The following is a 26,482-nucleotide window of genomic DNA, read 5'->3' as shown; positions in this document are numbered from 1 at the left end:
TTCTCAAGGGCCTATGTTTATTATTCCTGCTGCTAGAGTAGACCCTTAGTTAGAAACGATTCCATCCAATTCCAAAGAGATAACTTGCAGACACCATGGGCAAACACCACGTCATTAGCCCATTTTAATAGAGCAAATAGACATAAGACTAGTCAGTAGAGTAGGCTTTTGCAAATATAAACTAGGAAAATCTAACGAGAATGACAACATTGGTAACTTTAGCAAAAAACAATTTTATTAGGAGATGATCTTAAGCTGCATGAATTTACCCTTGATATGCACATTGTTTTGTGGATACATGTGCATTTTTCTGGAGAGCAGATCTGTAGCTTTTGTTGAATTATCAAAGGAGTCTAATTTTTAAAAGGTTAAGAATTTATGGTAATACACAATGGGAGGGAAGGCATGTTGGCACAGTTTTAAGGAGGAGCAAGTAATAATAAAAGAGGAAGAAAAAGCTGAAACACGAACAAAATGTGTCTACTTCTACTTTCTGGTATCCTTATGCTGTCTTTCCAAAGGAGATTTTGAAAGCTTTCCTTTTTTTTTTTTTTATTATTACTTTTTTTAAGATTTATTCTTAAATAGGAAAAACTCTGGGTTTAAGATACTATTATAACTCCTTTGTTTTAGCTCCGTGTTTAACTAGCCCCAAATACCTGTACCCAAACTCTTGGAGATTTTGTGGGGCAAGTGGACTTTGCCTGCCTTTGGAATGTTGGGATTAGGTGATGTTACCTTCATGACAACGTAGAAAAAGATGCTCCAGTGATTTTTTTCCCCATGCCTTTTTAATGCTGTTTCTTGTGTCTCTTTTCTTATCTATATTTTACCCATTAGAAAACTTTGATTACTATCCCACCCTCCTCATTGATCTTTCCTTTGTGGCACATTTCACCCAAACACTGGTTTTTGGTTTGTAGACTCATAGTGAATTTTATGATTGGATCTTTCCTCTTTGTGCTTGCATTTTTTTTTCTTTCCCAACTTCCTTAGCATAGAGACTGTAGTTTTTTATTTTTTCTTTTCCTTCTGCTGCTGCTTTGGCATTCTGGTGAAATATGAAGAACTAAATTTTTAGTCAGAAGACATAAATCCTTTATCAAGCTCCATTACTTATTATCCATATGATGTTGCCAACAGATTCTTAATCTGACCCTTCCATAGAAGCTCTGTGAGTTTGACTTTTGCTAATCTGTAAAATGGAGATAAAAAGGAAAATTAGCATAAGCTCCAAACATCTCTTAACAGGAAAGGTCCATTGGGGTGCTCTAATATGCTGGAAATTTACTGTTGTCCTTTAGAACTCTTCTCTGCAGCTTTCTCTAACCAACCCTGCATCTTTGTTTCATTCCCTCAAAATTGAAGTTGGGAGTATGTGATTACTGCATCTATGTCAGCTGCCTTTGGCTTCTGTAGTGTGTTTTAGGTCCTGTCTCCTATCTCTCTCAGGATTACTTCAGAAGGAGAGTGTTTTGATACTAAGGAGCCCAGAAGACAAATAGCTACCTCATACATTTAATTGTTTCTAGGCAGTTTTTTCCTTGCTTAACACCATTGTTTTAATTTGTAATTCCCTAGTGACATATGATATTGAACATCTCTTCATGGGGTTACTTGCTATCTTGTATATCTTCTTCAGTGAAGTGTCTGTTAATGTCTTTTGTTCATTTTTAAATCAAGTAGTGCGGGGCGCCTGGATGGCTCAGTGGTTTAAAGCCTCTGTCTTTGGCTCGGATCATGATCCCAGGGTCCCTGGGGTTGAGCCCCACATTGGGCTCTCTGCTCAGCAGGAAGCCTGCTTCCTTCCTTCTCTCTCTCTCTGCCTACTCCTGATCTCTGTCAAATAAATAAATAAAATCTTAATAAAAATAAATCAAGTTGTGTGTTTTCTTACTGTTGAGTTTTAGTAGTTCTTCGTGTATTTTGGATAACAGTCCTATATGAGATGTGTCCTTTGCAAATACTTTTTCCCATTCTGTGGCTTATCTTCTCATTCTTTTTGTCATGGCCTTTCACAGAGCTGTTTTTAAATTTTTTTTTTTAAAGATTTTATTTATTTATTTGACAGAGAGAGATCACAAGTAGGCAGAGAGGTAGGCAGAGAGAGAGAGAGGAGGAAGCAGGCTCCCCGCTGAGCAGAGAGCCCGATGCGGGACTTGATCCCAGGACCCTGAGATCATGACCTGAGCCGAAGGCAGCGGCTTAACCCACTGAGCCACCCAGGCGCCCCAGAGCTGTTTTTAATTTATTGAAGTCCAGCTAATCAATTACTTCTTTTGTGAATTGTGCCTTCGTGTTGTGTCTGAAAAAGTCCTAATCATACCCAAGGTCATCTGCATTTTCTCTTATGTTATCTTCTAGGAATTTCATGATTTTGTTTTACATTTAGGCCTGTGATCCATTTTGAGTTAATTTTTGTGAAAGTCTGTCTCTAGATTTTTTTTTTTCTCCACCATGTACACGTCCATTAGTCAGCATCATTTGTTGAAAAGGCTGTTGTTGCTCCGTTGTATTGCCTTTGTTTCTTTGTCGGAGATTAGTTGACTGGGGCTTCTGGTTGGCTCAGTTGGTGGATGGAGCCAGGTATCTCTCGGCGTTGTAAGTTTGACACCCATATTGGATGTAGAGGTTGCTGAAAGATAAAATCTTTTAAAAAAAATTAGGTGGCTATATTTATGTGGGTCTGTTTCTTGCTCTTCTGTTCTATTTGATCTATTCGTCTGTTTTTTTCACTAAAACCATACTAGCTTTTATTAGCTTTATAGTAAGTCTCCAAACTTGGGTAAAATTGGTCTGGAACTTCAGCATAGAGTTGGCTGTTGTGGGTGTTATGCTTTTCCATATAAACTTTACAATCAGTTTGTCCATATCCACAAGATAGCTTGCTGGGATTTCTTTTTTTTTTTTAATGAAGAGCCTTTTACTTTATTTTGAAAGTAGCAAGCCAATGAAGGAAGGAATAAGTGACATTTTAAAGGTTAGCAGACTATGATGGTCAGAATTCTGTTTAATTACATCAATATGTTTACATAAAATTACCATTACATGATAATACAAATATAAATGACTCATATAATATTATAGTGCTAACAATATTAAATAACTCATGGGTAAAAACCATCAATTTAGATGTTCAAAATCTTAGTCATGCAGGGTTGTAGTGTAAAGTAGTATTTTTGAACTGCTTTTTTTAAGTGATGCAGGAAATTTTAATATTAACTTGCTGGGATTTTGATTAGGATTGTTTTGAATCTCTAGGTCAAGTTGGAAAGAACTGACATCTTGATAATATTGAGTCTTCCTATCCATGAGGATGGATTATTTCTCTAATTACATCTTTTATATCTTTCATCAGAGTTTTGTAGTATTCCTCGTCTAGATCTTGTACATATTTTTTAGGTTTATACATAAGTATTTAATTCTTTCGTGCTAATGTAATTGTTAAGTGTGTTTAAAAATATTTTTTTGTTTTTAAGTAAGCTCTACACCCAGTGTGAGGGTGAAACTCATGACCCCTAGACCAACAGTCACATGGTCTACCAACTAAGCCAGCTCAGTGCCTTCCTTTCTACAGTTTTAAATGTGGATTCTTGACTTCTTAATATTGAGTTTTGAGATTTCTTCTTATAGTCCTTTATCAGTCTTACCATACATGTTTTGCAAATATTTCCTCCTAAACTTGCCTTTTTTTTTTTTTAAAGGTTTTATTCATTTACTTAGCATGTGTGCGAGCCAGGGGAAGGGGAGAAGGAGAGAAAGAATCCTAAGCAGACTCCCAAGCAGACTCCATGCTGAGTGTGGAGCTGGACACAGGGCTTGATCCCATGACCCTGAGATTGTGACCTGAGCCGAAATCGAGACTCAGAAGCTTGGGACACCTGGGTGGCTCAGTTGGTTGGACAACTGCCTTCGGCTCAGGTTATGATCCTGGATTCCTGAGATTGAGTCCCGCACCGGGCTCCCAGCTCCATGGGGAGTCTGCTTCTCTCTCTGACCTTCTCCTCGCTCATGCTCTCTCTCACTGTCTCTCTCTCAAATAAATAAATAAAATTAAAAAAAAAAAAAGACTCAGAAGCTTAACTGCTTGAGCTACCCAGGTGCCCCAGACTTGCCTTTTTAATAGTGTCTTGAGAAATGCATGTTTTAAATTCTCAGTCTAGTCTATCCATTTTTTTCGTTTAAAGTTCATAATTTTTTATTCAATTTAAGAAATCTTGGCCTAGCCGAAGATTACTATGATTTTCCTTTTTCTCCTAGATATTTTATAGTTTTAGCCCATATTTAGTTCTGTTCATGATCCATTTCAAGTTTTACATGTGTATGAAGTAAAGATAATGTGTTATAGTTATATATCTTACATATATTTCAATTATTAAAAAATTTTTAAAATTTAAAAAATTTAAAATTTAAAAATTAAAATTTTTTTAATTTAAAATTAAATTTTTAAATTTAAATTTTTTTTTAATTTTTAAAAATATATTTCAATTTTATTTCATTTGTCTATGTCTGTTTTTTCCAGTGCTATGGTATCTTGATTACTGTAGCTTTATAGTAAGTCTTAGATTAAATGAAACTATTAAAGAATAATTGAGGGCGCCTGGGTGGCTCAGTGGGTTAAGCCGCTGCATTTGGCTCAGGTCATGATCTCAGGGTCCTGGGATTGAGTCCCGCATTGGGCTCTCTGCTCAGCGGGGAGCCTGCTTCCTCCTCTCTCTCTGCCTGCCTCTCTGCCTGCTTGTGATCTCTCTCTGTCAAATAAATAAATAAAATCTTTTAAAAAAAAAGAATAATTGAATAATTGGGAAGAGGGATTGATGTGAGACTGCAAGGGACAATCCAGTGGGAGACATACTTTGATTCAGTAAAATAGACTTTAGCATTAAGTGTTAATGCTAAAATTTCCTGAAATCTCCTAAAAATGGTGAGGTTCTTGTAAGAAGGTACTGGATTACCCATTCTCTTGGATGTGTTAGGAAGAGCTTGGATGTCAGCTAAGGAGAAGCTTTCAGTTGTCTCGGGATTTCTTTTTATTCTCCCCCTATCCCTGCACACTCTGTCCTACTCTTCATTAATGGGAAAGTGTTTCATGTTTACTGGAATTTAGCAGTTCTCCTGCATGTTTGTTGTTTTCGACCTTTCCTAGAAGCTGGCATGCTGCAATCCTAGTGAGGGCTTTTTTCTTTTGCAGTCCTGCACTGAGGTTTGGTAAATAGCTCTTTGTGATCATTTGGATAGGAGCATCTCTTGTTAACTTGTTTATTCCCAGCAAGAAATTACTTCTCCTGGGGCACCTGGGTGACTCAGTGGGTTAAAGCCTCCGCCTTCAGCTTGGGTCATGATCCCAGGGTCCTGGGATCGAGCCCCACGTCGGGCTCTCTGCTCTGCGGGGAGCCTGCTTCCTCCTCTCTCTTTGCCTGCCTCTCTGCTTACTTGTGATCTCTCTCCCTCTGTCTAATAAATAAATAAAATCTTTAAAAAAAAAAAGAAATTACTTCTCCCCCTTGTTTAAAATCTGTTGTTTAAATCTGCCTTTTGAGCTTGTCTTTTGGCATGCATGAAATGGAGGGAATTTTTATGATGGGCTTTAAATGAGAAACATATATAACTTAAACGTTAGATATGTGACATGAAACTGGTTGCCTGCCATAGGGAGTAATTTAGTGTCCTCTACCTCGTTGTCAAAGGCTGTAAGAGATTTCTGTGTTGAGGAAGAGATTGAATGATTTGTAAAGGCCCTTTTAACTCACTGCCTTCAAGCTTTGCTCAGATGTCCCAGCATCTTTTCTCTTAGACTTAGACTTAAAAATCTAGTTCTAACTCTACCACTGGTATATAGTAGATGCTTAAGAAATGTTGGTTTAGTTAATGAATTTGCAAAAATTCTTCATGGTGTCCTCTTTTTTTCTCTTACAGTTAAAAGAGCCAAATTCCAGGGCTCACCAGGTAAGGCCAACCTTTAATTATTATGTCTTTTCCCTTCATGCTTGCTGTGATTTAAAATAAATCTTTAAAAAAAATCAGCCTTTTAAACAGTCATTAATTTCATTTAACTCACTGATTAAATTCACAAAATTTATTAAATTATTCTAAATCAATATGGGGAGATGTTGGATAAGGGGTACAAAGTTTCAGTAATGCAAGATGAATAATTTCTGGAGAATTAACATACATGTTCATAATTAATGATTACTGTATTCTTGAAATTTGCTAAGAGATTAGATCTCAAGATTTTGTTGTGTACATACACAAACTTGAAAAGAATGGTAATTATGTGAGTTGTGATGAATACATTAATATATTAATTAGCAGATTATGGTGGTTATTTCATAATGTGTATCAGATCAAGTTGTACACCCTAAATATAAACAATTTTAAGCTGTCAGACTACCTGACAACGACTGTGGCTCAGTTGTTAAGTGCCTGCCTCCGCTCAGGTCACGATCCCAGGGTCCTGGGATCGAGCCCTGCATCGGGCTCCCTGCTTGGTGGGAAGCCTGCTTTTCCCTCTCCCTCTGCTTATGTTCCCTCTCTTGCTGTGTCTTTCTCTGTCAAATAAATAAACAAAATCTATTAAAAAAAAACAATTTTAAGTTGTCAATTATACCTCAGCAAAGCTAGAAAAAAATCAATGCTGTTGTAAAATGTTAAACCGAAGATGGCGGAGAAGTAGCAGGCTGAGACTACTTCAGGTAGCAGGAGATCAGCTAGATAGCTTATCCAAAGATTGCAAACACCTACAAATCCAACCGGAGATCGAAGAGAAGAACAGGAATTCTAGAAGCAGAAAATCAACCATTTTCTGAAAGGTAGGACTGGTAGAGAAGTGAATCCAAAGCAACAGGAAGATAGACTGCGGTGGGGAGGGGCCGGCTCCCGGCAAGCGGCGGAGCAATGGAGCACAAAATCAGGACTTTTAAAAGTCTGTTCCGCTGAGGCACATCGCTCCAGAGGCTAAACCGGGGTGAAGCTTATGCAGGGTCAGCATGGCCTCAGGTCCCGCAGGGTCACAGAAAGATCAGGGGTGTCTGAGTGTCACAGAGCTTGCAGGTATTAGAACAGGGAAGCCGGCTACAGAGACAGAGCCATGAGTGAGCTCCCAGCTTGGGGTCACAGGCTCGGTGAGCTCGGAGTGCGGCCAAAGGCCAGGGAGATGGGAGTAAATGGGCGCTGTTCTCTGAGGGTGCACTGAGGAGTGGGGCCCCGAGCTCTCAGCTCCCCTAGGCCAGAGACCGGAAGGCCGCCATTTCCATTCCCGTCTTCTGGAACTCTAAGGAAAGCGTTCAGGGAACAGAAGCTTTGGAAAGCGAACCCGAGCAGATTACTCAGCCCGGCTCCTGGTAAGGGCGGTGCAGTTCCGCCTGGGGCAAAGACACTTGAGAATCACTACAACAGGCCCCTCCCCCAGAAGATCAACAAGAAATCCAGCCAGGACCAAGTTCACCTACCAAGGAGTGCAGTTTCAATACCAAGGAGAGCAGTGGAATTCCAGAGGAGGAGAAACCAAAGCACGGAACTCATGGCTTTCTCCCCATGATTCTTTAGTCTTGTAGTTAATTAATTATTTTTCTTCTTAAATTTTTTTTCTCTCTTCTTTTGCTAAATTTTTTAAACTTTTACCCTTTTTAAAATGTTTTTAAACTAGCTTATCTAATATATATATATTTTTCTTTTTTCTATTTTTTCTTTATTTGTTTTCTTTTTTTAATTGTTTCTTTCTTTTTCTTTCTGAACCTCTTTTTATCCCTTTTCTCTCCCCTCACGATTTGGGATCTCTTCTGATTTGGTTAAAGCATATTTTCCTGGGGTCTTTGCCACCCTTTTAGTATTTTATTTGCTCGTTCATTTATTCTTATCTGGACAAAATGATAAGGCGGAAAAATTCACCACAAAAAAAAGAACAAGAGGCAGTACTGAAGGCGAGGGACCTAATCAATACAGACATTAGTAATATGTCAGATCTAGAGTTCAGAATGACGATTCTCAAGGTTCTAGCCAGGCTCGAAAAAGGCGGATGATATTAGAGAAACCCTCTCAGGAGATATAAAAGCCCTTTCTAGAGAAATAAAAGAACTAAAATCTAACCAAGTTGAAATCAAAAAAGCTATTAATGAGGTGCAATCAAAAATGGAGGCTCTCATTGCTAGGATAAATGAGGCAAAAGAAAGAATTAGTGATATAGAAGACCAAATGACAGAGAATAAAGAAGCTGAGCAAAAGGGACAAATAGCTACTGGACCATGAGGGCAGAATTCGAGAGATAAGTGACACCATAAGATGAAACAACATTAGAATAATTGGGATTCCAGAAGAAGAAGAAAGAGAGAAGGGAACAGAAGGTATATTGGAGAAAATTATTGGAGAGAATTTCCCCAATATGGCAAAGGGAGCAAGCATCAAAATGCAGAAGGTGCAGAGTACCCCCCCTCAAAATCAATAAGAATAGGTTCACACCCCGTCACCTAATAGTAAAATTTACAAGTCTTAGTGACAAAGAGAAAATCCTGGAAGCAGCCCAGGAAAAGAAGTCTGTAACATACAATGGTAAAAATATTAGATTGGCAGCAGACTTACCTACAGAGACCTGGCAGGACAGAAAGAGCTGGCATGATATATTCAGAGCACTAAACAAGAAAAGCATGCAGCCAAGAATACTATATCCAACTAGGCTATCATTGAAAATAGAAGGAGAGATTAAAAGCTTCCAGGACAAACAAAAACTGAAAGAATTTGCAAACACCAAACCAGCTCTATAGGAAATATTGAAAGGGGTCCTCTAAGCAAAGAGAGACCCTAAAAGTGGTAGATCAGAAAGGAACAGAGGCAATATACAGTAACAGTCACCTTACAGGCAATACAATGGCACTAAATTCATATCTCTCAATAGTTACCCTGAATGTTAATGGGCTAAATGCCCCAATCAAAAGACACAGGGTATCAGAATGGATAAAAAAACAAAACCCATCAATATGTTGCCTACAAGAAACTCATTTTAGACCCGAAGACACCTCCAGATTTAAAGTGAGGGGGTGGAAAACAATTTACCATGCTAATGGACATCGAAAGAAAGCATGAGTGGCAATCCTTGTATCAGATCAATTAGATTTTAAGCCAAAGACTATAATAAGAGGTGAAGAAGGACACTATGTGATACTCAAAGGATCTGTCCAACAGGAAGATCTAACAATTTTAAATATCTATGCCCCTAACGTGGGAGCAGCCAACTATAGAAACCAATCAATAACAAAATCAAAGAAACACAATCAACAATAATACAATAATAGTAGGGGACTTTAACACTCCCCTCACTGAAATGAACAGATCATCCAAGCAAAAGATCACCAAGGAAATAAAGGCCTTAAATGACACACTGGACCAGATGGACATCACAGATATATTCAGAACATTTCATCCCAAAGCAACAGAATACACATTCTTCTCTAGTGCACATGGAACATTCTCCAGAATAGATCACATCCTTGGTCCTAAATCAGGTCTCAACCGGTAAAAAAGATTGGGATCATTCCCTGCATATTTTCAGACCATAATGCTCTGAAGCTAGAACTCAATCACAAGAGGAAATTTGGAAAGAACCCAAATACATGGAGACTAAACAGCATCCTTCTAAAGAATGAATGGGTCAACCAGGAAATTAAAGAAGATTTGAAAAAAATTCATGGAAACAAATGATAATGAAAACACAATGGTTCAAAATCTGTGGGACACAACAAAGGCAGTCCTGAGAGGAAAATATATAGCGGTTCAAGCCTTTCTCAAGAAATAGAAAGGTCTCAGGTACACAACCTAACCCTACACCTAAAGGAGCTGGAGAAAGAACAAGAAAGAAAGCCTAAACCCAGCAGGAGACGAGAAATAATAAAGATCAGAGCAGAAATCAATGAAATAGAAACCAAAAAAACAATAGAACAAATCAATGAAACTAGGAGCTGGTTCTTTGAAAGAATTAATAAGATTGATAAACCCCTGTCCAGACTTATCAAGAAGAAAAGAGAAAGGACCCAAATAAATAAAATCATGAATGAAAGAGGAGAGATCACAACTAACACCAAAGAAATACAAACAGTTATAAGAACATACTCTGAGCAACTCTACGCCAACAAATTTGACAATCTGGAAGAAATAGATGCATTCCTAGAGACATATAAACTACCACAACTGAATCAGGAAGAAATAGAAAGCCTGAACAGACCCGTAACCAGTAAGGAGATTGAAATAGTCATCAAAAATCTCCAAACAAACAAAAGCCCAGGGCCAGATGGCTTCCCGGGGGAATTCTACCAAACATTTAAAGAAGAATTAATTCCTATTCTCCTGAAATTGTTCCAAAAAATAGAAATGGAAGGAAAACTTCCAAACTCATTTTATGAGGCCAGCATCACCTTGATCCCTAAACCAGACAAGGATTCCCCCCCCAAAAAGAGAACTACAGACCAATATCTTTGATGAACACAGATGCAAAAATTCTCACCAAAATACTAGCCAGTAGGATTCAACAGTACATTAAAAGGATTATTCACCACGACCAAGTGGGATTTATTCCAGGGCTACAAGGTTGGTTCAACATCTGCAAATCAATCAATGTGATACAACACATTAATAAAGAACAAGAACCATATGATACTCCCAATAGATGCTGAAAAAGCATTTGACAAAGTACAGCATCCCTTCCTGATTCAAACTCTTCAGAGTGTAGGGATAGAGGGCACATACCTCAATATCATCAAAGCCGTCTATGAAAAACCCACCGCAAATATCATTCTCAATGGAGAAAAACTGAAAGCTTTTCCGCTAAGGTCAGGAACACGGCAGGGATGTCCATTATCACCACTGCTATTCAACATAGTACTAGAAGTCCTAGCCTCAGCAATCAGACAACAAAAGGAAATTAATGGCATCCAAATCGGCAAAGAAGAAGTCAAACTATCACTCTTCGCAGATGATATGATACTATATGTGAAAACCCAAAAGACTCCACTGCAAAACTGCTAGAAATTGTATAGGAATTCAATAAAGGATCAGGATATAAAATCAATGCACAGAAATCAGTTGCATTTCTCTACACCAACAACAAGACAGAAGAAAGAGAAATTAAGGCGTCAATCCCATTTACAATTGCACCCAAACCCATAAGATACCTAGGAATAAACCTAACCTAAGACACTAAGAACCTATACTCAGAAACTATAAAGTACTCATGAAAGAAATCGAGGAAGACACAAAGAAATGGAAAAATGTTCCATGCTCCTGAATTGGAATAATAAATATTGTGAAAATGTCTATGCTACCTAAAGCAATCTACACATTTAATGCAATTCCTATCAAAATACCATCCATTTTTTTTCAAAGAAATGGAACAAATAATCCTAAAATTTATATGGAACCAGAAAAGATCTCGAATAGCCGAAGGAATATTGAAAAAGAAAGCCAAAGTTGATGGCATCACAATTCTGGACTTCAAGCTCTATTACAAAGCTGTCATCATCAAGACAGCATGGTACTGGCACAAAAACAGACACATAGATCAATGGAACAGAATAGAGAGCCCAGAAATAGACCCTCAACTCTATGGCCAACTAATCTTCGACAAAGCAGGAAAGAATGTCCAATGGAAAAAGGACAGCCTCTTCAATAAATGGTGTTGGGAAAACTGGATGGCCACATGCAGAAAAGTGAAATTGGGCCATTTCCTTACACCACACACAAAAATAGACTCAAAACGGATGAAGGACCTCAATGTGAGAAAGGAATCCATCAAAATCCTTGAGGAGAACACAGGCAGCAACCTCTTCGACCTCAGGCACAACAACATCTTCCTAGGAACATCGCCAAAGGCAAGGGAAGCAAGGGCAAAAATGAACTATTGGGATTTTATCAAGATTAAAAGCTTTTGCACAGCAAAGGAAACAGTTAACAAAACCAAAAGACAACTGACAGAATGGGAGAAGATATTTGCAAACGACATATCAGATAAAGGGCTAGTGTCCAAAATCTATAAAGAACTTAGCAAACTCAACACCCAAAGAACAGGTAATTCAATCAAGACACGGGCAGAAGACATGAACAGATGTTTCTGCAAAGAAGACATCCAGGTGGCTAACAGACACATGAAAAAGTGGTCCATATCACTCGGCATCAGGGAAATTCAAATCAAAACCACAATGAGATATCACCTCACACCAATCAGAATGGCTAAAATTAAGAAGTCAGGAAATGACAGATGCTGGCAAGGATGAAGAGAAAGGGGAACCCTCCTACACTGTTGGTGGGAATGCAAGCTGGTGCAACCACTCTGGAAAACAGCATGGAGGTTCCTCAAAAAGTTGAAAATAGAACTTCCCTATGACCCAGCAATTGCACTACTGGGTATTTACCCTAAAGATACAAACGTAGTGATCTGAAGGGGCACGTGCACCTGAATGTTTATAGCAGCAGTGTCTGCAATAGCCAAACTATGGAAAGAACCTAGATGTCCATCAACAGATGAATGGATCAAGAAGAAGTGGTATATATACATAATGGAATACTATGCAGCCATCAAAAGAAATGAAATCTTGCCATTTGGGACGACATGGATGGAACTAGAGGGTTTCATGCTTAGCGAAATAAGTCAATCGGAGAAAGACAACTATCATATGATCTCTCTGATATGAGGAAGTGGAGACGCAACATGGGGGGTTAAGGGGATAGGAGAAGAATAAATGAAACAAGATGGGATTGGGAGGGAGACAAACCATAAGTGACTCTTAATGTCATAAAACAAACTGAGGGTTGCTGGGGGGAGGGGGGCTTGGGAGAAGTGGGGTGGGGTTATGGACACTGGGGAGGGTATGTGCTGTGGTGAGTGCTGTGAAGTGTGTAAACCTGGCGATTCACAGACCTGTACCCCTGGGGATAAAAATATATTATATGTTTATAAAAAATAAATAAAAAATGAAAAAAAAAGTTAAACCTATCTAGTGAAAATTTAAAGTCCCCTCACCTCTTGGCCAACTCAATTCTACTTCTTCCCAGTAACTCTCTAGAGGTTTGTATATACCTTCTCAGATTTCTTCTTTGTATATGCACATATAAACAAATAGATTAACCTTGTTCAATCTGCTTTTATTCCAATAACACATCACTTTTAGTGTGTGTATACATATATCTGGTTCTTCTTTTTTATTTTTATTTAATTATTTAGAGTTAACTTTGGGTGCATCTGGGTGGCACTGTTGGTTAAGCATGTGAGTCTTGGTTTGGGCTCAGGTCGTGATCTCAGGATCATGGGACTGGGCCCCACATCAGGCTCCGTGCTCAGTGCAGTTGGCTTGGGTTTTTCTCCCCCTCTCCCGCTGTTCTCCCCACCGTGCATGTATGTGCGTGCGTACTTTCTCTGTCTAAATAAATAAATGAGTAAATCTTAAAAAAAAAAATTAACTTTGTGCCCATTGTGAGCTTCGAACTCATGACCCCGAGATCAGGAGTTTCATCTCTACCAACTGAGCCAGGCAGGCACCCCTCTGGTTCTTTCTTTCTATTTAAAAAAAATTTTTTTTTTGAGGAGTTTATTTATTTACTTGACAGACAGAGATCACCAGTAGGCAGAGAGGCAGGCAGAGAGAGAGAGAGAGAGAGGGAAGCGGGCTCCCTGCTGAGCAGAGAGCCCGATGCTGATGCCGATGCCAATGCTGGGCTCCGATGCTGGCTCGATCCCAGGATCCTGAGATCATGACCTGGACCGAAGGCAGAGGCTTAAACCACTGCGCGACTCAGGTGCCCCCTTTCTTTTTAAGTGTACAGAATTTTTTAATAAATTTGTACTCTAGGATCTTGATTGATGAATATTTAGGTTACTTCCATTTTTTACTGTTATAAGCAATACATGTTTTTGTGCATTTATTATTGTCTGTTTTTGTAAATGTATCTATACAGTGGAGTCCAGAAGTAGAGAATTGCTGGGACAAGGGTATGCATTTTTAAAAAATTTGGTAGCTGCTGCCACATTGCACTTCTGAAAGTTTTGGGGAGATTATACTTAAATGAAAAGTATATGAGTGTTGATGAGCGCTGGGTGTTATATACAACTAATGATTCATTGAACACTGCACCAAAAACTAATGATGTAGTTTATGTTGGCTAATTGAGTGTAATAAAAAAATGAGTGTTTATCCAAATTCTTATCCACATTAGGTAGTATGAAACTTTTTTTTAAAAAAGATTTTTTTTATTTATTTAACAGAGAGAGAGATCACAAGTAGGTAGAGGGAGAGGGGGAAGCAGGCTCCCCACCAAGCAGAGAGCCTGATGTGGGGCTCCATCCCAGACCCTGAGATCATGACCTGAGCTGAAGGCAGCGGCTTAACCCACTGAGCCACCCAGGTGCCCAGTATGAAACTTTTTAATCTTTACCCATCAGAAGGTGAAAATAGTATTTACTTGTTTTAATATACATTTTCTTAATTATGAATGTCAAGTTACAGAGACTTATTTTATTTATTGCAGGGGAAAAGGGAAGGTACTGAGGATTACTGGGGAAAAGTGAACATGATTAGGAACCCATGGAATGCTGAAAAAAACCAAACCTTGGGTACAATAGGAACTAAAACAGTTACTGAGCCTATTGTTCTCTCCACTAGTGAGGTCTCTCTTTCAGAGAATCTGTTTTATTTTCCTTTCTCTTCTAGCTGGCTTTCTTTCTTACCTGTTGTGTACACAGCCCTTGATGGCAGCTCCAGTGGAGTATATATACTTCTCTGAGCTTCAGCACCAACCACCAATTGTGTCACTATTTCTTTGTTTTCCTTATTTAAGATCTTTTGAGAGGGAATTGGATTGGTTTCTGTTTTTGTTGACCACTTCAGGGATTAGCTGCTCTTGGGTGGCATCTAAACCTGCTCTGGTCATCTGTCATTGGATGTTGGGGCGTGGAGTACAAAATCACGATAGGAAACATAGCTCAGTGGTCTGTTACACTGCTACTGAATATGGATGGGGATTCTCTCATGTAGATAGACTTATAATTTCATATATCTTAGGTATAATTCTGGTAAATTTCTAATGTCTAAGTATAAAACTATGTAATTTTTAAAATGATTTCATAAGGATTTAATAATAGTCCTAATAGTTAAAATGGCTATGCTTTGTTGAACACTTGCTATATCAGGGCGTTGCCTAAATGTTTTTACAAATGTCTTATTTAAGGGGCGCCTGGGTGGCTCAGTGGGTTAAAGCCTCTGCCTTCGGCTCAGGTCATGATCCCAGGGTTCTGGGATCGAGCCCCGCATCAGGCTCTCTGCTCAGCGGGGAGCCTGCTTCCTCCTCTCTCTCTCCCTGCCTCTCCACCTACTTGTAGATCTCTGTCTGTCAAATAAATAAATAAAATCTTTAAGAAAAGTCTTATTTAATTATCACAATGAACTTAGAACATTGTATTATTCTCACTTTTATTATTTAAAATTTTTTGAGAGGGGAGAGACAGAGGGAGAGGGAGAGGGAATCTCAAGCAGGCTCCATGACCAGTGCAGAGCCCAACATGGGGCTTAGTGTCACAGCTCTGAGAGTGTGACCTGAACTGAAATCAGAGTCAAACACTTAACCAACTGAGCCACCCAGGCACCCCTAAATTTTTTTTAATGAGTATAGTTGACATACAATGTTATATTTTTATGTGTATAATGTCGTGATTGTGTAAGTTTATACGTTATGCTGTGTTTACCACAAGTATAGTGAGTCTGTCCCCATATAGTAGTATCACAATACCTTTGACTATATTCCTTTTGCTGTGTTTTTTATTTCTGTGACTTATTCATTCCATAACTGGAAGCCTGTATCTCTCCCCATTTTATCCTTTCCCACCCATCTGGCAACCATCAGTTTGTTCTCTGTGTTTTTGGGTCTGATTCTGCATGGTTTTGTTTTGAAGATTTATTTTGGGGGGGGGGGAGGGAGAAAGCAAGTGAGGGGAAGGGCAGAGGGAGCCTGAATTGGGACTCCCATCTCAGGACCTTGAGATCATGACCAGAGCCGAAAGCGGCTACTTAACTAACTGAGCCACCCAGGTGCCCCATAATTCTGCTTTTTGTGAGACTGCACAATTTCTAACGATGCTTTAGAGAAGATTTACCTTCTGTTAGAAGTGCATGTCAGGGCCTATTAACTCATACCCCTAACATTAGGTAATCATTTTAAATAATCTTTGCCTATTTGATGAGTCAAAAATGATAGTCTTTTTTTCATTTTATAATGTTAAGATTAATTTCTTACATAGAAAAGTGAACTATTAGTTCAGTGCTTCTGATCATGGTTCATGTCAGTGTATTAGGGGACATGCAAAAGGTGCTATGTTTAAGCAGTTAGTACTCAATTTATATTCTCAGGTTAAAGAATCTCCTTTTCTGAACTCTATAATAATATTGCTTTTTTTTCTTTTTTAAAGATTTATTTATTTGAGGGGTGCCTGGGTGGCTGTGTTGGTTAAGTCATCAACTCTTGGTTTTGGCTGGGGTCGTGATCTTGGGGTCCTGGGGTTGAGCCCTGTGTCAGGCTCCATGCTCAGCATGGAGTGTGCTTGAGATTCTCTCTCTCCCTCTGTCCCTTCTACTTGTGCTGCCCTCTCTCAAGTAAATAAATAAACAAATAAATAAATAAATAAATCCATCCTTTAAAAAAATTATTTATTTGAGAGTGAAAGTGAGTGCACAGTGGGGGAGGGGCAGAGAGAGGGAGAGAGAATCCCAAGCGGACTCCTGCTGAGTGGAGAGCCCATGAGGATAGGGGGGAGCTCGATTGGACCTGCTGAAACCAAGAGTCAGGTGCTCAATGGACCCATTCACCCAGGTGCCCCAGTATTGCTTTTTATGTAAGTTGTGTTTTAGGCCAGCCTGAATAGATGAAGCTTGGAATCCCTTTCTTTTATGAAGGTTTTTTCCTCAATTTTTGTCCCTTTCAACAGCTAGAGATAATCTTTTCCTCTCCTTCAATCTTTACCATTTTTTCTCTTTCTCTTATGGTACTTACTCATTTTGTTAATTTATGTATCTTATCTTTTCTATTAGGTCAATTAAATTTGTTTTTTTCAAACTGAATATTGGCTATAAAATCAATTCAGTTGGTTACGATTAATGTTTTAATAGTTTAAATAAATTAGAACAGGAAATATCAATGTATCACATCATGTATTTCATGAAGCTTTGTTTTCATTTGTGTGTATGTGTGTCTCTAGGGTCAAATATGTATTTCTAAAATTTGAAAAACTATTTTAGCTTGTGCTTTTGAGAATAGAATGTGTTTAATAATCTTTTACAGCTCTGTATGCTTAGAATGATGCCATAAGTACAATATATAGTTTTATTTTTTCTTCATCATAAAATACTTTAATTTGGGTTACTCAGTTCCAAAGACTTTGTGAGATTGAGTAACAATTTGAGCACTAAGTATTACATCTTCACTGTGCATTTTTTTGCATTTTTTTAAAGATAAATTTAACACATATGTGACCCTGAAAGTGCAGAATGTGAAGAGCACAACTGTAGCAGTTCGTGGTGATCAACCTTCTTGGGAACAAGATTTTATGTTGTAAGTGCTTTGCAGCAGCAGCTGCCTACAGTATTCTTTATGAAAACTACAGAGTTATAAGAACAAGTGAGGGGTATGGTGGGGTAAAGTAAATCTGCAGTTTTGTTCTCTCCTGGGTGTGTAATTGATCTACATTATGTGAATTATGAATGTAAGTAAACTCCCAGTTCATTTATGTGGGTAAATATACTGCCTGGTCAGATTTTCCCAGTGGTCAGAATTAAGATATAGTACAATATACTTAGCATGAAAGTAAACATAATTTGAATCTTGCTTCGATTCTCAGAAGGCTCCTAGAAGGAATGTGTTATGTGTGCTCATGTGTGCATGTGTGTGTGTGTGTGTGTGTGTGAGAGAGAGAGAGAGAGAGACAGACAGAGAGAGAGAATGTGTATATGTGTGTGTATATCCAGGTTACCTGCTATAGAAGATAAGAATTTCTGTGCTTAAAATCCTTTTGCTTTATAGAGTGAAATGTCCTACCTTCCCCTAATTAATAGAAATGAGTAACTATTAGAATTTCTTTCGTATTACCCAAAATGTAGTACATTGTAAGCTCTGGCTTTAAAATCTTGACATTTCCCTTTTTTCTTCTGAAATTTCAGACATTTTTTTCCTGCTCTAGAAAAGGGGAAAATGTAGAATATCATTTTGAAGGACTGTACAAGTCATTAAACTTCTCTGAGTACCAGTTACTTCACCTATATAGGTGTATTTTTCTTACAAGGATATGCTTGTTTTCTGGGAACTTAGGCATAAGGGTGTCAAACAAGAAAATGTATTAAAATTGCTGTGAATTTTGAAATGGAAGTGAAATTGCTTTACAAATTTTGTAGTGCACCTCAGAAGCACATAGGGATGATTATTTTCTTGTAGATATGTTCCAATCCTTTGAGCTTTTAATGTATTACTTCTTATAGTACTGTTTAGGAAACTAGATTGTAAATAAGGGTGAGATTATGAGCAGCTGGGTTAATAAGACAGTAGCAAAAGGGATAGAAAAAGATGGAAAGAAGGTGTTAAGGAGGTAAACTTGTCTTGCATGATTGGGTAGGTATTGTATTACTCATTAGGATAGAGGACACTATAAGATCAGTTATATAGCTTGTATTTGAGGTTCTTACAGGACTAGTAGGAGGAGAGGTACAGAAGATAGTTAAGAACTTGGACCTGGCACTTGGGAAAGAAGTCAGGGTTGGAGAAATATTTTGGTTGGTTGGAACTGTAGATGTAGATGAGGAAGCTTAGGGAGATGCTAAGTAAATTGAGAACAGGGCCTGGGGTAAATCCTGGAAGGGCACCAGCATTTTAAGTGGGACAGAGGGGGCTAAACAGGAATGAACAGAGAAAAGGAGACACAAGAAGCTGAGAGAGAACTGGGGCTTCAAGAAGAGAGAGGGCCAGTGTTGTCACATTTCTCATTGGTTGCCTCTCTCTCAAGTTTATAAGCCTCATTCATTTATAAGCCTCATTCATTCCCTTTCTCAGTTACAGTGATATGAGAGTGAGACTGTGTGTTTCTTTATACCTGTAGTGTACATAGTCAGCTATGAGGGGTTTATTCAGGTCTCATCCCATGGCTGTTTGACATATAAAATCCAGCAATTCTACTTTATTCTGACTTCCATTTGGCAGTCATAATCATTTACTGTTACAACTGTTCCCATTGTATGAAACCTAGCAATCTTCTGTAGCCTCTCATCAGCATAACCAGCTTTATTCTTGTGTGTTTATTTTCTAATTACCATAGAACTTCCTTTCAATCCTTCTGTGATACGAATTTTTTTTTCATCTCCCACCTTGAGATGCTGTGTGAATTTTACTCTGTCCTCTGTTATACATGAATTTTACTAGTTACATTTTCCTCTTTTCTGCTCCTATTCCGTATTCCTCCTACCCTGTTCTTTTGATACTGACAGCTCCATTGCTGGTCTCTTGTCTCCCTTTCTCCTTTTTCCTTCTTCCTGATGTATTATATGGTGGTATCTAATAGTCATTCTTGTATTTTTGTTATTTATCTTTAATATTTTTTATCTTATTTCCAGGACTAAATTATTCATTTAAGGATAAGCAGGGCATCTTTAGTTACTATAAATTTGCCTAGCCCCAAATCTTGTATATGTATATGCATATATACTTATTGATTAATTAATAGAGAAAAGAAGTTTCCCCAGAGCTTTAGGGATAAGGCATGAACAGAACTCTCAGACTTCTTTTAAGTTGTAGATGAGTGAAGAAGCTTCTTATAGGAGATAGCCTCATTGAGTTTTATTACCCAGAGTTCCCTAAAGAACTTTTTTCTGTCCAAGTTAAGCTGTAAAGACCTCTGGCTATTTCTTTCATCTATTGGATTGATATGTTGCTTAGGACTTGCTATAGGAACATTATGTATGTATCCCCAACCAATTTTTCTTTTACATATTCAAAAGATTTGGAGTTGTCAGATGTCTTTTCCAATGCTAATTGATTAATTAGGTTGAATGAAACTGTGTGACAAAAGCTTAGTTTCCTTACGCCCTGAACACCTTAGCTTACTGGCTGGGTTTAGTCACTTACTTTGTGGTTTTGAACAGCTCTCAAGAGCTTAGAAGGTTTTAGAGATAGAAATTAGGTCCTATATAATGTGTATTACTCAAAATACCAAACCATATGTATTTTATGTGCTGAGGAAACATTAATTAAATGAAAAAATGAACTCAGTACATTCTCTGTTCTAGTGTATTTATGTAAAAGGGATGACTTTTCTTTGCTTCACTTGTTTTCAACATACTTGATGAGAAGTCTTTGGCTCTAATACCACATCCTAAACTTGTGATTCTGAGAACGTGTATTTTTTTTTTTTAAGATTATTTATTTATTTGAGAGAAAGAGAGGGAGCGCACACAAGCAAGGCAGAGGGACAGAGAGAGAGAGGGAGAAACAGACTCACTGTTGAGTAGGGAGTCCGAAGTGGGGCTTGATCCCAGGACCCTGTGACCTGAGCCGGAAGCAGATGCTTAATAGACTGAGCCACCCAGGTGCCCGAGAATATGTATTTGACTAGAAGAGGGAAACCAAGCTTTCTCTAAAGTGTGAACTTCCCTTTTACCAAGACAGCACTGTAAGACTAAGAAGGAAGCCCCTGCTCCTCTGAAAGCCGAAGCCAAAGCAAAGGCTTTAAAGGCCAAGAAAGTGGAGCTGAAAGGCATCCACAGTCACACAAAAAACGAAGTCCCACACATCATCTACATTCCAACAAGCCAAGAATCTGTGTCTCTGAAAGCAGCCCAAATATCCTCAAAAGATTACCCTTAGGAGAAACAAGCTTGATCACTATGCCATCATCGAGTTCCCCCGATTATTGAGTCAGCCATGAAGAAAATAGAAGACAGCAACATATTTGTGTTCATTGTGGATATCAAGGCCAATAAGCACCAGCTCAAACAGGCTGTGAAGAACCTCTATGATATTAATGTGGCCAAGGTCAATACCTTGATCAGGCCTGAATGAGAGAAGAAGGCATATGTTTGACTGGCTCCTGACTGTAATGCTTTGGATGTTTCCAAAAAAATTTGGATCATCTAAACTGAGTGGAGCTGGCTAAATCTAAATACAAATTTTTTCACCATAAAAACAAAAAACAGAAAGCTGTGAACTTGAAACTTCATGTAATGAATAGCTGTTGTCTCACTGAGAATTTCTTTCTACTTTTTCTGCTAGAATTTTTTTTTTTAATGTTTCTTGCATTTCCTTTCAAATAACTCTCTATTTCAATAAAAGCTTTCTGGAGGATGTTTTTAGCATAATATAAGTGTTTGCTTGTTCCCCTTTAAGACTATAATTATATTTAAGTTGGCCCTTCCAAGCTGATATTCTACTATGTATGATGCTATTTTTGCTTAGTGGTTAGTGGCCCTTTCTGGAATTTCTTTTCAGAAATTTTTTTTCCTGGAGCACTGGCTGTGGTGCATTAGCAATAAATTCTGGTACACTGAATATAAATTTAAAAAATTTAAAATTAAAAAAATTTTTTTTCCTAGTTATTACAGGATAATCATTGTGTTTATCACTATCCTCTGACAAACATTTTGTTTAGAAGGAACAGTGTCTGTTTTAACTGGGTTCTCCAGGGGCTGAGTGCAGAGTGAACTGGCATACTCTAGTGTTCCTTACCTGCCTCTGACCACAAGTTCCCATCAGACTTAGATCTTCTCAGGGGCCCATTTACTTCTGCTTGGAATCCCTTTCATAAGTCTTGTAAAGAAGCCTTGCCTTTTCCTAAGTTTCCTATATATAGTTTGTAAGTGTAAGTTGAGGGCAGTGTTACTATTAATAATAAAACATATAAAAGTGGTTAGTAAGGGTAGAGATTGTAGACTTGCAGGCCTAGCAGTAATGCCCTTATTATTTACCACCCCCCTTTTTTTGTGCAAGTGCATTAATCTAACCATATTTGTAGTTCCAAAGGAGAGGGGACGGATGGACAAAGGCATTTTTGTATAGATAATTACATAGTTTTCTAGGAACCTGAAGAATTGTTGTAGCATTCTGGGATATTTTGATTTTTCCTGACAATAGGATCCTGGTGAGAACTATTCAAGGTATAGCAAAATGGGAGATGTAGATGTAGGAGATACATATTTTGTATTATTTGGCTTTCTTTATTTTTTTTCAAATTTATTTATTTATTTTTTTAGTGATCTCTACACCCAGCATGGGGCTCAGACTCACAACCCTGATATCAAGAGTCATATTCTCTTCCTACTGAGACTTCCTGGCACCCCTATCTGGCTTTCTTTAAAGGGCTTTCTTCTTTTCCTTCAGTGAAATTAGTCGCCTGGACCTAGGTCTAAGTGTGGAGGTATGGAACAAAGGACTGATCTGGGACACCATGGTGGGGACCGTGTGGATTGCACTGAAGACTGTTCGTCAGTCGGATGAGGTCAGTCAATGCATTGCCCATTTGGAGGTACAGTTCTAGCCCGTGCTTGTCCCAGTCCTGGCTCCGTTCAGCTTATATTCACTATGCATCTCAGATTGCTCTGTCCCCCTTCCTAATTTGTGAGCATGCAACCAGCCTATTCCTAACCTCACACAGAGGTTTAATAGGTTTTATTTAATTCTTGTTTTCTCTCTGTTTTATGACTGAACTCAGAGGTGCCAGAACATCTCTTTCGAACATATCAGGTAGATAGCCCCTTCTGAGTACTGTGTAAGTGGGAGAGAGAGAGACAGAGAGATCAGAGGGAAAAGGAGAGAAGAGGGGGAGTAAGTGTATGTTTGTGATCTAGGATACCTCTGGTTTCTGCATTCTCCTCTAAGATGCTATCCTGGGAGAGGTTCCATTAAAATTCCTTAGCCTGGATCCCATTCTCTGCTTTATTTCTTTGAGTCACAAATTGCCAGGGAACTGCTTTCAGTCTTCCATGTTCCACATGTAACCCTAACAGAGTTTAAGACATTACCATGGATAGCAATTGTTATTTACCCTGGCTCTATACATTATTTCCAAGAGTGGTTTTCTACTCCATTTTCCCAGATTAAAACATAACTCAGCATCATATTCCCATACACACTCACTTTGAACCTGGAAAAAATGTATTATATTCCTGTGTGGCTTTAACATTGACTGTGTGCTTTCTCTGGGAGTAGGAATAGTGAAGGTCTGCCTCTCTTTCCTAAATTCTTTTAGTTCTAGCTATCTCTACTTCCCTAGGCAGATGGACAGTTCATTTTTATTGTGGCTCCAGTTCAGGTCTACTTTAAGTAGCAATGTTAGTAGCTCTTTACTGATTAGAAGTAGTAATATATATTAAGTGACACAGCCATTAAAAGTTGTGCAGATTAAATATTGATCTATTGAGATATTTGGTTTTTGAGTCTGGTACTCCAGAATTCTATGTTCAGTGGGCTTGCAGAGAGCTGAGCATGGTGTAAGCTTCTCTTCCGCCAAAGAGGGAGAGCAGAAGCCACATAGCAGCAGAGACAAATGGTGACAGTGGTGTGTTTGCCTCATCAGGATGTGAGTGGTCTCCAGGAGCTCTCCAACAATGACATTCAGAAAAAAACACCCAACTCTTAAAACAGGAGGAGGGGAGTCATGAAGAAATAAAGTTTAATCTTAGATCTCTGTTTTCTAGGAAGGGCCTGGGGAGTGGTCAACATTGGAGGCAGAGACATTGATGAAAGATGATGAGATCTGTGGAACGAAAAACCCGACTCCTCATAAGATTTTGCTTGATACAAGATTTGAGTTGCCTTTTGGTGAGTCTGTTGAATTAGACTTTAAAAACCACCTAACACTTTTTATCATATTGTTAACAATTGTTTGCTAGTCTCATTACTGTATTTTTTGTCTTGTCAGCTATTCCTTTGAGGGCATTCTGACATCTTCTACTCTAGTCCCTATAACACCTAGCCCAGAAATGGTGCAGACTGTAGAATGGTACTCATTAAAGAATCCACACTAAGTGCATTCTCTTCAAGTCAGTAGGTTTTTCTGACATTTTAATGACAGGAAATACTTGCTTATTAGAGAACAAATATTTATTCTTTTGATAATTTAATATTCATTGTCTTGAAGTGAATGTATACCTTGTGATTTGTCAGTTTAAACATTGAAGTAGCATTAATAAATAGAAAAATATTTAAAAAATAATTTTTAAGTCAGAAAAACAAAAATACTATATGATTTCACTCATATGTGGAATTTAAGGCACAAAACAGATGAACATAAGGGAGGGGAAGGAAAAATAAAATAAAAACAGGGAGGCAAACTGTAAGAGACTCTTAACTCTAGAAAATAAACTGAGGGTTACTGGAGGGATGGTCGGTCGGGAGGTGGGGTAATTGAATGATGGGCATTAAGGAGAGTACTTGATATAATGAGCATTGGGTGTTACATGCAACCGATGAATCATTAAATTCTACCCCTGAATCTAATAATATACTCTATGTTAACTAAATTGAATTTAAATGAAAAATATAAATAATTTTTAATAAAAACAGGAAAATACATGATCATGGCAAAAATAGTTTTTTTTGTATATATGAAGTTTTGCTAAAGAGTGGATCTGTCAATCCATCCCTCATTGCATTTTATTTATTTATTTATTTTTATTTTAAGTAGGCTTCATGCTTAACGTGGGGCTTTTGAATTCACTATGGTGAGATCAAGAGTCATGTGCTCCACAGACTGAACCAGCCAGGCCCCCCCAACCAAGGCATTTTAAAAGGACATTCCTCTCTTTAAACACTGCATCACTTACATCGTGTCATTGGTGGCAGTATACATTTCTGTCTAGATTTGAGTTTCATGAGGGCTCTTGTGTATTTTATTTTGGTATCTTTTGAGTTGCTTAGCACATAATAGGTGTCTGATAAATGGGTTTTTGAATAAATGTTAAGGTAAAATCTCAGATAAGTGAACGTGAATGTGCCAAGCTTGTGCCTCTATGATAACCACATTTGGGATTCAGCTTTATTTTTTTATTTTTTCACGTTTTTGGGGATACAGTTTTATAAGGCTTAAGAAAGGGAGGTGCCATAAAAAATTAACTAATTAATTAATTTAAAAAAAGAAAGGGAGGTGCTTGGGTGGTTCAGTAAGTTAAGGCTCCAACTCTTGTTTTTGGCTCAGGTCATGGTCTCAGGGTCACGAGATAGAGTCCAAGTAGGGCTCCCTGCTCAGTGGGGAGTTTGCTTCCCTCTCTGTCCCTCTGCCCCTCCTCCCGCTTACATGCATTCACTGGCTCTCTCTCTGAAATAAATAAATAAATCTTTTAGAAAACTAAAAAGGCTTAATAAAGGGTCTTTCTAAGGGAAGAATTTTAGCTTACAGTTTGCCATTATTTTGGCAATGGAATTTTCTTTTGGACAATTCAGAAACCTGTGAAATATTCTATTCAGTTATATACCATTATCTTTTTAAAAATAGTAACATGACTTTTTTATTATGTTGAAAGTTCAGAAAATACAGGTATGCAAAAAGAACATGAAAATTTCTTACCACCTCATCAACTAGAGATGTTTTTTACATGTTGATATGTTTCTTTTTATTTTTTTAAACTTTTGTCTGTTACTTTTTTTTTTTTTAAACATTTTATTTATTCATTTGACAGAGAGAGAGAGCTCACAAGTAGGCAGAGAGGCAGGCAGGGAGAGAGGGGGAAGCAGGCTCCCCGCTGAGTAGAGAGCCCGATGCAGGGCTTGATCCCAGGACCCTGAGATCATGATCTGAGCTGAAGGCAGAGGCTTAACCCACTGAGCCACCCAGGCGCTCTGTGTTTCATTTATTTTCAAAAAAATTTTTAGGGACATCTGGGTGGCTCAGTCATTAAGTGTCTGCCTTTTGCCTCAGGTCCTGTGGTCCTGGGATAGAGCCCCACATTAGGCTCCCTGCTCAGTGGGGAGCCTGCTTCTCCCTTTTCCACTCCTCCTGCTTCTCCCTTTCCCGCTCCTCCTGTTTGTGTTCCTACTCTTGCTGTCTCTCTCTCTCTGTCAAATAAATTTAAAAAATCTTTTTTAAAAAATTTTTTTAATTTATGTGAGAGAGAGCATGAGCTGGCGAGGGGCAGAGGAGAGTGAGAAGCACGCTTCCTGCTGAGCAGAGGGCCCCTATGTAGGGCTCGATCCCAGGACCCTGATATCGTGATCCAGGCTGATAGCAGATGCTTAACTGACTGAGCCACCCAGGCGCCACAATAAATAAAATCTTTAAAAATTTTTTAAAAAAATATTTATTTGAGAGAGAGTGAGGAGCAGAGAGAGAGGGAGAGAGAGTCTCAAGCAGACTCTGCACTGAGCATGAAGTGCAACAAGGGGCTTGATCTCATGGCCCTGAGATCATAGTCTGAGCCAACACCAAGAGTTGGATGCTTAACTATCTGAGGTACCCAGGTGGCAAGATTTCATTCCTTTGATGGCTGAG

At 38.4% G+C, this 26,482-nt stretch overlaps 1 protein-coding gene across 3 annotated transcripts in view; it reads left to right on the top strand.

Annotated features, from left to right (window-relative positions):
- Positions 1–26,482, top strand: part of UNC13B (unc-13 homolog B) — a 237,987-nt gene that overhangs the window by 56,244 nt on the left and 155,261 nt on the right. For all 3 annotated transcript variants that reach the window (XM_044265433.1, XM_044265432.1, XM_044265431.1), the window contains exons 2-5: positions 5,917–5,946; positions 17,475–17,574; positions 22,378–22,495; positions 23,694–23,817. In XM_044265433.1, coding sequence (XP_044121368.1) covers positions 5,917–5,946; positions 17,475–17,574; positions 22,378–22,495; positions 23,694–23,817 — 372 coding nt within the window. The remainder of the gene's footprint in view (positions 1–5,916; positions 5,947–17,474; positions 17,575–22,377; positions 22,496–23,693; positions 23,818–26,482) is intronic.

This window comes from Neovison vison, chromosome 9 (assembly GCF_020171115.1).
Source record: "Neovison vison isolate M4711 chromosome 9, ASM_NN_V1, whole genome shotgun sequence".
Lineage (NCBI taxonomy): Eukaryota > Metazoa > Chordata > Mammalia > Carnivora > Mustelidae > Neogale > Neogale vison.
The sequence above is the reverse complement of the archived record's forward strand: the minus strand, read 5'-3'. Positions and strand labels throughout refer to the sequence as shown.